Here is a 12,106-nt window from a genome sequence, read left to right on the forward strand (position 1 = left end):
CTGAGCCACCGTGCAGCTGCCTTCACTTCTGTCTTACTGTTGTCAGCCGTTGATATAGTTCCTTTAATGTAAAAGAACAGCCCAAGTTGCTTCACAAAAGCATTTGATACTGAGCCAGAAAAGGAATTTGGACAGGTGACCAAAAGAATGAGCTCTGAACAGTGTCTTTAAGAAGTGAGGGAGAGAGCAAGGTGGTGAGGTGACAGAGAGAATTCAAGAGCTGAGGGCCAGCTAAAGACATTGTCCCCAATGAGGAGCAGTGAAGGAAACCTCCTGAGCTGGGAATATGGCTCTTTACCCGAATATCAGCAAGGAACTAAATGGGACATCAGACCACTCCACGCTGAGTGTTGTAATATTGATGGTGGCCAATCATTTCACCCTGGTTTTATTCATTTGCAGAAGTCACTCAACACCAGTTATTGTCCAAAAGGTTAATTTGAAACCACAAGCTTTCATAGCATTGCCCCTTTGTCAGGTGGCCAGATAATGGAAAAATAATTCCAGGTAATTAAGAATGTCAACAGATAAGTACAAACAGTGTGAGTGGAGTGTTGACAAGCTGAATAACAAGTGAAGGGATGACCTATGAACTGTTTAATTAAGGCAGAGAGATAATTACAACTAATCAAAATTTATTCATTTGTGATTGCTTTAGTATGGGAGGGGCCTGTCTAATATGGGTGGAGCCTGTTCATTGTGGGAGGAGCACTTTCAATATTGGAGGGACCAGTGCAACAAGGTGGGCCAACTCCTGATTGAAGTTTAAACATTGTGTATTATCAGGTCCTTACCTTTAAACCAGGAGGCCTAGGTTCAGCTTCCCCTTCTTCAGAGATGTGTGATAACTTTGCTGGACAGGTTGATTAGGAAATATGATCAGTAAATGTGGTTTACGAGTGGGTTGGGAGCAGCTCTTAATGACCTCCTCTCCCCAGAGCACAGGCTTAATTGCACATTGCAGTCACTGTCACTAACACTCATCACAGAGTGACTTCTCATCACCTCAGGATCTCTCAAAGCACCTTTCAGCCAATAACATACTCACAAAACGTGGCAGACAATTTCAGCAAAATGAAAATGACCAAATCATCTGTTTTAGATGATGTTGATTAGGGGATAAACCCAGGGTGTGGGGAACAGCACTCAGCAGAGAGTGCCTTGTGCTTATCACTTGGTAATTTCTCTCATCTGGAGGAGACTTTGGTGAGTGGATTCATTCAAAGATTTCAATTTGGTTTCTCTGCTAAGCCCAAGGTGACAGACAAGGCCTCCTGTGAGCTTCTTCAATGCCCCTGGGATGGAGTCCCTGATTCAATCCATTCTCTGGGGTTAAAGGAAGGATTTGTAATGGGTGTGTGTAGGGACAGGGGTTGGATATGATTGGGAGGGGAGGCAGATGGGAGTGGAGGAGGTATCCAAATGGAGGGGAACAATCTCATTGTCTGGCCTGCACTACAGGGATGGAGTAGAAAGGTCACTCTGAGCTACTTGTGGGCTATAATCTCCATTGGGGAAGGGCAAGGAGGAGGATTGTAACTGGAGTTTGCTCATTCACTAACTGGATTGTAGGAAAACTAAACTGTCTGCTTTCTCTGTGATCCTCAATGTCCAACATCATTGTAGAGCCTCCAAGTAGGCTGGGTGTTTCAAGGTGGTTCATTAACTTGGAAGTGAAGTTCACTCAATTACTGAGTTAAATATTGTGAGAATCTATTAAGTAACAACTTTTTCACTAGGTGTGGTTAGTGATGGGATTCAGGCTAATGGCCTGATGATTGGTGTTCTCTCCTAATTGAAGATAAGTCAAACTTTAAATAGATTGGGCTAGGGAGGAGGGGCACTGCTGTCACTGAGATTGAAGGGGGAGGGGGTGGTGCTTTGTGATCCAATGCTTGTGTCTCTGTCCTTTTGAAGCCAGGGTTCAAGTCTTGCCTGCTCCAAGAGGTGATCTGAATGGGTGGATTATAAAATCCAAATCGGAGAGTAACTGGTCACAAATCTGTTTGTGGGAACTTGCTGTGCTGAGGGGAACTTGTTCAATGGTGTTTAATGTTGTAACTTTCCAGGTCTTACTGATTGGACAATGAAAGAGGAAATTGCTGCAACAGTGGTTTTTATCTCCCGAATGGTGAAGAAAAATGAGAAGCTAAGCAAAAAGAAGGTTGAGAAATTCTGCAGCAAATTGACCAAAGTCTTGTTTGAAAAATACAAGAATCACTGGTACTGGGGAAACCCAGCCAAGGGCCAAGCATACAGGTGGGTGGTCCAGGGGTAGTGTCCCTACCTTGGGGCTAGGAGGCCTGGGTTCAAGTCCCACCTGCTCTTGAGGTGTGTTTATGAACAGGCTGACTTTTTAAAAAAAACACCTCCAGGTGGGTGTAGAACTCATCAACAGGTGGAATGTTCACTCACTTCAGCCATATTGATGCACTATAACTCGGTGTGTTGTAATCCTCAGTGAATCTGAGCTTCACACACACAGACTCCTAACTCTATCTTTAAGGAGAAAGGGTCCTAAGGCCCCCCTGGTACCCTTCTGAGGGGTGGGGGTGATAATGAAGGGAGAATCTAGCAGACTTGTATCAGCTGATGTTGGCCTGACAATGTCTCTTGTCTGTTTCCCTTCTCGATTTCATGTTGATCTGGGAAATCTAGATGGAGGCAATAAACCTGTAAAAACAGGCAATGTTGCATATTTCAATTCTGACTTAAAATCTTTGCAAAGAGAAGCAACTTGTCTGGATCAAACTTGAAATATCAGTTGGATAAATCTATCACGTTTCAGTGAATTAAAATGTGAACTGAACTGTTACAAAACAGTTGTCTGCATGTATTTTTCATCATGCTTGTTTAACAATTGCATTTATATATAATTTTTTTTCTGAAATAGAAAACTTTTTTAGTTTGAAGCAAAATAATCCATGTAGTGTTGGGATTATCACGTGACTGACTTTTTAACATTTTTTTTAAAATGAAAGACCAAAATGCTGGAAAAACTCAGCAAGTTGAGCAGCATTCCAGAGTGGAGAGAGAAATAATTAATGCTTGTTTCACTTTGAACAGTTCCAAAGAAGATTTGATATAACAATGTGGAGCTGGAAGAACACAGCAGGCCAGGCAGCATCAGAGGAGCAGGAAAGCTGATGTTTTGGGTTGGGACCCTTCTGAAATGTCAGCTTTCCTGCTCCTCTGCTGCCTGGCCTGCTGTGTTCCTCCAGCTCCACACTGTCATTGCAGACTCGAGCATTGGCAGTTCCTACTATCCAAAGAAGATTAACTGTTTCTCTCTACAGATGCTGCCAGACCTGCTCAGTTTCTCCAGTTTGCTGTTATTTCAGGTTTCCAGCATCTGCAGTATTTTGCTTTGTTTTTAAATTTTACTATCTTTACATAACCTGCAGGTTGAATAAACAGCCAGATGTTAACCAGACTTTTTAAACCCTAGCTCAGTGACAACACTGTCCAGAATCCTCCTGATTTAATCTTTGTTTCCCATCCAAGGTGTATCCGGGTGAATAAGAGTCAGCCTTTGGATCCAGTCCTGCTCCAGGCCTGTGTGGAAAGCAATATCGAATATTCTTCATTGCAACTACCAAGGGAGCTCACTATCTGGGTGGATCCTTATGAAGTGTGGTGTAGGTGAGGGCTCACTTTATCATTCTGGCTGCTTGGTGTCTCTGGGATTGTTTTGGCTTCTACCTCCATCTATCTGAGGCTGAATGGAGTTAGAGTAATGGTCTGTTCTGTCCTGGGCCTGTCAAAACGCCAGGACCACTGTGACAAAGGGTTGCAGCTCAATAATGCTCCCCCTCCTAGAGGGTAACAAGTAGCTCCTGTTCTGTTTAAATACTGGGGAGGGGCGGGGGGGAAAAATCACTGCCCTGTGTGTAATAGCCCAGTTCTGAAGGAACACTTTTGTGTCCTGTGTTCCCCCTCCAGCTGCAATCCCTCAGGAGACCAGAGGGGAATATCTGGGAGATGCTACTGAGAACCTATCCAAGTAAACTGTTGTTCTGTAGTTTCTCCTCCTGTTGCTATCCAGACCACATCCTGATTTAGCCTTTAACAACTCACTGTGCCACAGAAAAGTGAGCTGGATGCAAACGTCATCAGAATAGGTGCTTGGGACAAGCCATTTGACCCATCCAGGTCAAGTTCCATTCAAGCCTCCTAACTCTATCTTAATCCTCTAGTCCTATCTCCCTCACACCTGTCTAACATTCTCCCGAAATAAATCTAATCACCTTGCTTCAACCATTTCTTGTGGTAGTGCTTTCCACAATCTAATCGAAGGGTAGTATGCAGGCTGGGAAAGATGGGCCACAGATAACTGGATTTGATTTAATCTAATACAAAGTACTCCAAGGTTTATTTTAAAGATGTAAACCATGGCAGGAGAGTTCAAAATCTTGGTTTGCTCCTTTTTTTGTTCCATGTGGCAGACCAGGGACAGTTCCAGACACCCCTGCTCCTCTGGGTCAGAGCTGGAGCGGTGGCTGGGGACAGTGTGGGGCATCCATGAGGCGGAGAGCAGAGAGGTGGTCACAACGCAGGCTCAGACTCTGCAGGCAGGAAGGAAATGGCTGACCATCAGACAGAGCAAGAGAGATCGGCAGGTAGTAGCAGGAATCTCCTGTGGCCATTCCCCTGCAAAACAGACAATACTGCCTCCCCCTCTCTCCCTATTTATTTCAGAACCCCCTTCCCCTCCCCCCGTTTCTGATGAAGGGTCTAGGCCCGAAACGTCAGCCTCTCTGCTCCTATGATGCTGCTTGGCCTGCTGTGTTCATCCAGCTCTGCACCTTGTTGTCTCTCTCCAGCATCTGCAGTTCCTACTATCCAAGATGGTATGTTGCCTCCCTGGTGCTAGGGTCAGGGATGTCTCGCAACGGGTACAGGACATTCTGGAGGGGGAGGGTGAGCAGCTAGTGGTCGTGGTGCACATCAGTACAAACAACACAGGGTTAAACAAGGGATGAGGTCCTAACATCAGAATACAGGGAGATAGGAAGAAATGGGACTCAAAGGTAGTGATCTCAGGATTACTACTGGTGCCATGTGCTAGTCAGAGAGAAATGACAGGATATACCAGATGAATCGTGGCTGATATAATGGTGTCCAGGGGAGGGTTTCAGATTCCTGGGGCATTGGGACCGGTTCGGGTGGAGGTGGGACCTGTACAAATGGGACAGATTACACCTGGGCAAGACTGGGACTCCTGTCCTAGCGGGGAGTGTTTGCTAGAGCGGTCGGGGAGGGCTTAAACTAATGTGCTAGGGGGATAGGAACCTATGTACAGAGTCAGTGAAGGAGGGAGCAGGGACAGAAATAAAAGGTAGAAAAGGGGATGTGATAGGCTGAGAAACCAAGGACAAGATTCAAACAGGGTTATTGAGAAAACTGAGGCAAACAATGTTAAAAGGACAAGCTTAAAGGCTTTGTGCCTTAATGTGGGAAGCATTTACTATAAAGCAGACGAACTAATCGCACAGATAGATACAAATAGGTATGATATAATTGGGATTATGGAGACATGGCTGCAGGGTGACCAGGGATGGGAACTGAATGTCCCAGGGTATTCTGTATTTAGGAAGGACAGGCAACAAGGAAAAGGTGGTGGAGTTGCATTGCTGGTTAAAGAGGAAATTATCATAATAGGATATTAGCTCTGACAATGTGGAGTCTGTATGGGGAGAGTTTAAAAAATGCCAAGGGGCAAAAAACATTTGTGGATGTCCTACATAGACCCCAAACTGCAGTGGGTGATGTTGGGAATAACATTAAACAGGAAATTAGAGATGCATGCGATAAAGGAATATCAGTGATCATGGGTGATTTTAATCTGCACTTAGATTGGACAAATCAAATTAGCCACAATGCTGTAGAGGAGGAATTCCTGAAGAGTTTACAGGATGGTTTTCTTGACCAATGTCTAGAGGAACCAACTAGAGAGCAGGCCATCTCAGACTGAGTACTGTGTAATGAGAAGGGAATCATTGCCAATCTAGCTATGCATGACCCCTTGGGGAAGAGCGACCATAACAGGATAAATTCTATCAAGGTGGAGAGTGAGGTTGCTGATTCAGAGACTAGGGTGCTGAACCTTAGTAAAAGAAACCTATGAGGTGTGAGTTGGTCTTGATACTGTGGGGAGAGTTACTTAAAGGGATGACAGTGAATAGGCAATGGCAAACATTCAAGGAACGCATGGGGGAACTGCAACAACTGTTTATTCCTGTCTGTTGCAAAAGCAAAATGGGTAAGAGGGCCAATCCAAGGCTTGCAATGGAAATAAGATAGTATCCGATCCAAGGAAAAATAATAAATCTGAGGATTGGGAGGAGTTTAGAATTTAGCAATGAAGGATCAAGGGACTGATTGATTTAAGAAGGGGAAAATATAATATGAAAGTAAGCTTGCAGGGAACATAAAGACTGATTAAGTTTCTATAGGTTTGTGAAGACAAATCTCTATCCCCTACAAACAGAAATGGGGGAATGTATAATAGGGGACAAAGAAATGGCAAAGCAACTGAATACATACTTTGGTTCTGTCTTCACGGATACAAATCACATACCAGAAATGTTAGAGAATGCAACACTTAGTGAGAGGGAAGAATTGAGGGAGATCAATATTAGTAGAGAAATGGTGCTGGGAAAATTGATGGGATTGAAGCCAAATAAATCCCCAGGATCTGATAATCTACATCCCAGAGTACTTAAGGAAGTAGTTCCAGAAATAGTAGATGCATTGGTGGTCATCTTCCAGGATTCTATAGACTCTGGAACAGTCCCTGCAGATTGGAAGGTGGTTAATGTCACTCCAATATTCAAAAAGGGAGGTAGAGAGAAAACCGGGAATTATAGACCAGTAAACCTAACATTGGTAGTGGGGAATATTCTCGAATCCATTGTCAAGGACTCTATAGCAGAGCATTTAGAAAGCAGTGGCAGGATCAGACAATCAGTGTGGATTTATGAAAGGGAAATCATGCTCAACAAATCTGTGGAATTCTAAGATGTAACTAGTAGAGTTGACAGGGGGTGGGGGCGGCAGACGATGTGGTATATTTGGATTTTCAGAAAGCGTTTGACAAAGTCCCGCAGTAGAGATTATTGTGCAAGATTAAAACAAGATTGGGGGAGGTGTATTGAGATGGATAGAAAACTGGTTAGCAGAGGAAACAGTGTAGGAATTAATGGGCCTTTTTTTTCAAATTAGCAGGCAGTAACTAGTGGGGTGGCACAGGGATCGGTGCTGGGACCCCAGCTATTCATATTTGTGTTAATTTGGCTGAGGGAACAAAATGTAACATCTCCAAATTTGCAGATGATGCCAAATTGGGTGGGAGGGTGAACTGTGATGAGGATGCAGAGATCCTTCAGCATGACCTGGACAGGTTGGGTGAGTGGGCAAATCAATGGCAGATGTAGTATAATTTGGATAAATGTGAGGTTATTCACTTCGGAAGCAAAAACAAAAAGGCAGATTACTACCTGAATGGCTGTAAATTGGGAGAGGGGAGTGTGCAGTGGGACCTGGGTGTCCTTGTGCACCAGTCACTGAAGGTAAGCATGCAGGTGCAGCAGGCGGTAAAGAAGGCAAATGGTATGTTGGCCTTCATTACGAGAGGTTTCGAGTACAGGAGCAGGGATGTGTTGTTGCAGTTATACAGGGCCTTGGTGAGGCCACACGTAGAATATTGTGTACAGTTTTGGTCTCCTTTTCTGAGGAAGGTGCTGTTGCTGTCAGGAGTGTAGTGAAGGTTTACCAGGCTGATTCCAGGGATGGTGGGTCTGACGTATGAGGAGCGATTTGACTAACTAGGTTGGGATTGTTTTCACTGGAGTTCAGACAAATGAGCGGGATCTCAGACTTATAAAATTCTAACAGGGACTGGACAGAGTAGATTCAAGGAGGATGTTCCCGATGGTGGGTGTGTTCAGAACCAGGGGTCACAATCTGAGGATTCAGGGTAGACCATTTAGGACTGAGATGAGGAGACATTTCTTTAGCCAAATAGTGGTGAGCCTGTGGAATTCATTACCAAAGGAAGTGATGTCAAAATATTCGAGGCAACTAGATGTAGGACTTGGGGTGAATGGGATCAAAGGTTATGGGGAGAAAGCAGGATTAGGCTATTGAGTTGGACAATCAGCCATGACCGTGATGAATGGAGGAGCAGGCTTGAAGGGCTGAATGGCCTCCTCCTGCTCCTTTCTTCTATGTTTGCAATAGAAACTTTTTGTAACAGTTGGCTACACTAACAAAATAACAACATTTGATAAGAATAAAACTTATTTCCAAAGGGTACATGGTAGAACAAGATTTGAACACCCCAGTCTGTCCTTTTCACTGATTTGAATTGATAATGACATTGTGTGGAATTTCCAGGATACCCCATTCCTGCCTGGCCTTGTTCATAGTGAAGCAAGTGGTGTAACTTTTTTTTTCTTTTTTAAAATTCTGCTGCAGATGTGGAGAGAAGAACCAGCCTTTCATTGTGACCAGGTTAGAGGAAAATAATACAGACTTGGAAATTTTTAAAGACATCAGCAGTGCTGCAGAGCGTGCAGGCTGTGAATATAATTCTGGAACCTCTTCTGATGAGGAAGGCTACAAGGAACCAAATACCACCTCTGTCAGTGACACCCGTGCTGGTTATCCAGCTGGGGATCAGGAAGACTTCTCTGTCCTCTCGGAAAGAAAGACCATACCAATTGTGAACAACCCGAACAGTATATACCAGTTGGAAGTATGTACCAGCTTCAAAGGCCGCAGGAGCCCTGGTCCAGGATTGCAAACCATTCCGACAGTGATTAACCCAAAGAGTATCTATCAGGTACGTTGTGGGGGTGGGGTTCGGGGTCAGGAAAGCTGCAAATGTTCTGTTCCCAGCTTCCTGGAGCTTATAAACATTTCTAACATCATATATTAAATGTCACTCAGTCACTTTGTAATAGTCTTTATGCCAATCCTCACTTTGATATTGAACTTCTTTTTTGCTTAGATATGTTTTAAAATTGTCAAGCTGCTAGTGAGTAACTTGTTTTGCTGACAAATGCCCTCCCATTTTTTAATGAGGAAGGTGAGAAATTGAAGGGTTGAAGTTGCCTTTGATGTATCCATTCAGAAGTGATTGCTGTCCTGAGAGAGACAAACAGACTGGCTGGAATCTGATTATTGCTCATTGCTAGGGTCTCAATTCTTTACAATTTATACAAAAGATTTTTGGATGAAGGGACTAAAGGTATGGTAACTAAAATTGATATAAAAATAGATACTAATGTGAGTTATGAAGAGGATATAAAGGGATATGGACAAGGTGGAAAAGTATCAAACTGTTTACTTTGGCAGAAAGACTTTTTAAGAAAACATATTATCTAATTGGTGAGCGATTTTAATGAGCTCTGGGTGTCCTAGTGCACGAATCTCAGAAGGCCAGTATGCAGGTACAGCAACTAATCAGGAAAGCTAATAGAATGTTATGATTGATTGAAGGGAACTTAAGGCAGAAGTAGGGAGATTGCATCTGGAGTACTGTGTGGAGTACTGATTACTGTACTTAAAGAATATGAATGCACTAGAAGGAGTTTAGCAAAGGTTTACTAGACTAATAAAATACCTAGAATGAATGGATTACCTTTTGAGGAAAGGCTAGATCTCTATCAGGTGGAATTGAGTCAGGGGTAACTTAGTCAAAACGTAAGATCCTGAGGGGACTTGACCAGGTGGATGTTGAAAGATGATTCTTCTTGACAATCTAGAATTCAGGTCATAGTTTAAAAATGTGTGCCCTTTTAAGCCTTAGGAAGAACCTTTGCCTTTTGAGGAAGGGACTTCTAAAGAGTTTCAAGCCTCAAAAACAGAGCATGCAGAATCTTTAAATATTTTTAAGGCAGAAGTAGATTTTTGATGACTAAAGGATGAAAAATTATTGGATATACAGGAATGTAGAGTTGAGATTAAAATCTGATCAACTGGGATGGTATGGAATGGTGGAGCAGGTTGAAAGGGCTGAGTGGCCTTCTCTTGTACCTTCAGGAGTAAATAAAGCACTATGGAAGCTTAACCCAGAGGAAAATCATTGGGCACCAGGTCCCAACATTTGGAAGGAAATGTGATGTTATTTTGGGCAATGTACACATTAGCAGAGACAGTCAGAACCTTGTTGGAGGGAGGGGAACTTTTTCCACCATTTTTATTTCTAAAGGTGAAATTGATAAGTAGAGATGAAATTTAAATTTTTTTGAATGGATAAATGATTTTGGAGAAATCTGCTTGAGCAAGCTAAAGGTTCCCTTCTTGAGGAGGATTTGGTTTGGAGAATGGAATGGTTGTGGTCTATGTGGACCTTTTTCTGAAGAAGGCCCTGACAGGGTCACAAAGGTGACAGTGGTGAAGATCAATGGGGCTAGAACTTGGGTGGGCAAAACCAGATTAAAACTGGTCCGAGGTTGTGGCTCTTGAGGTTGAGCAGATGTGTTCCATAGACTCTTCGAACCATATTTGCTCAATAATTTCACTGAGGTGAGTGTGTCCAAAATAAACGTGAGGCTAAAGACCTGTTTGTGATCTTCTCACCAGTAACTTCCTCTGCTTTAAATGTTAAAGCTGTTTAAAACTATGCCTTTGCAGGTAAATGATTACTACAGCCACCCTCCAGCTGTATGGCCCAAGTTTCTCCGAAAGAAGATGTTTCCTGAAGATTACAGCTGCCATTCATTCCAGGGCAATTACAGAGTGTACCGAGCATCCAACATGTTCCTGTTTCCTCGTGTGGACCGTTATCATTGGGTGAACACCAAGCGATAATCTCTGCCTGTGCTTTTCCTCCTTTGAACTCTTCTTCTAACTTCTCCTGAAAGGCTTTCTGGCGGTCCAATTCTGACTGATTTTATTGACTTGTGTCCTGACCTAGTCGGGAGGTGAATGTGTCCCACCATTTTAAGCATCAATGCATTTGTTAGCACAATCTGTTCTTCATCCTGCTCAATGAGGACTGAAATACTATCTTTTTTTTTATACAATCAAGTTAGATATTTCTTTATAGATAAATTATATTCATGGTTCAGTGTTTAATTGCCATTTAAACAATTTTAAAGGCTAGAATGGAAATGTTTGAAAATGTATAATGAATAAAAAGCCACTTTTTAAAAATCTTTACAATGCTGCATCCTGCTCTTCTGTTCTTGCCTGAGCTTAGACAATGGTTTCACCTGCTGTGAACAGACATCTGGCAGGTTCCATCAAGCACATTGGAACGAAGTTTATTTTGGGTATTTTGAGCTGTCAATTGGCTGGAATCAATTGCGTGAAACTGAATGTTAACTTTGCTTTATTTTGGAAATGCGTGAAGTTGGCTTTAACAAAATGAGTCCTCTGACTATCTGAACCCTCTTGGAGAGATGCAAGAATAAACTTCCCATTCTAATGTGATGGGGCCCTGTTCAAGGAGGGGTTACTGCCAGTTGTGTAATTGTTTGTGTTCCAACACCAGGATAGCAAACCAAACCAAATCAGCCTCACCATCGCTGGATTTGCAGCACAGTGCAACTAAAGCATTTTAACACCCTCTCGACTAAGTGTTCCTAACCAGTCTTCATGAATAACAGATCTTTGACACAAGTTTATAACTTTAATTTTTGCTCCATGTGACTTTTTTAACAGCACAGATAAGCAACAAGATAATCTAATTTAAATCATAAGCCCTAGACCCTTCAGACAGTTTTTAGGGATAAATAAAATAAAAATTGCAATTTGCCAGTTCAATAAACAGTTTCAAGTGACTTAGGAATCACTAGGAAACAGGTTGTTTATAGACAAGTAGAACTGTATGTCTGTCTTGAATTCCAAAGTCACTGGTTAAAACATTTAGTTTCATGACTTCTAGGAATATTTACACATTACTTATCAACTGGGATTTTTTTTCTCTCAACTTTCAACAATGCAATAACTGGATAGAAAACTTGAGTTAAAACAAAAGAAACAGCAGTCTCTGAAAGCTTTCAAAGCCACTGTCCACCTGAAGCTCAGATATATTTTTCTTAAAAACTAAAAAAAATCAACATTTGTGTGTGATTCGGAGATAGTGGGAACTGCA

At 42.6% G+C, this 12,106-nt stretch overlaps 1 protein-coding gene across 5 annotated transcripts; it reads left to right on the forward strand.

The window, feature by feature from the left end:
• The first annotated feature begins 680 nt into the window (after positions 1-680).
• On the forward strand, positions 681-11,147 carry btg4 (B-cell translocation gene 4). Of its 5 annotated transcripts, none has more exons than XM_048615538.1 (5): positions 681-742; positions 2,070-2,259; positions 3,505-3,642; positions 8,479-8,845; positions 10,642-11,147. In XM_048615538.1, the coding sequence occupies exons 2-5, from the start codon at positions 2,087-2,089 to the stop codon at positions 10,816-10,818; spliced, it is 855 nt and encodes a 284-aa protein (XP_048471495.1). In that variant the 5' UTR covers positions 681-742; positions 2,070-2,086; the 3' UTR covers positions 10,819-11,147. The 5 variants fall into 5 exon arrangements, with proteins under 5 accessions (XP_048471495.1, XP_048471494.1, XP_048471492.1 ...); XM_048615537.1 differs by lacking the exon at positions 681-742 and adding an exon at positions 1,052-1,206; XM_048615535.1 differs by lacking the exon at positions 681-742 and adding an exon at positions 1,252-1,354.
• The last annotated feature ends 959 nt before the right edge of the window (positions 11,148-12,106 follow it).

Source organism: Rhincodon typus, chromosome 32, assembly GCF_021869965.1.
Source record: "Rhincodon typus isolate 14 chromosome 32, sRhiTyp1.1, whole genome shotgun sequence".
NCBI lineage: Eukaryota > Metazoa > Chordata > Chondrichthyes > Orectolobiformes > Rhincodontidae > Rhincodon > Rhincodon typus.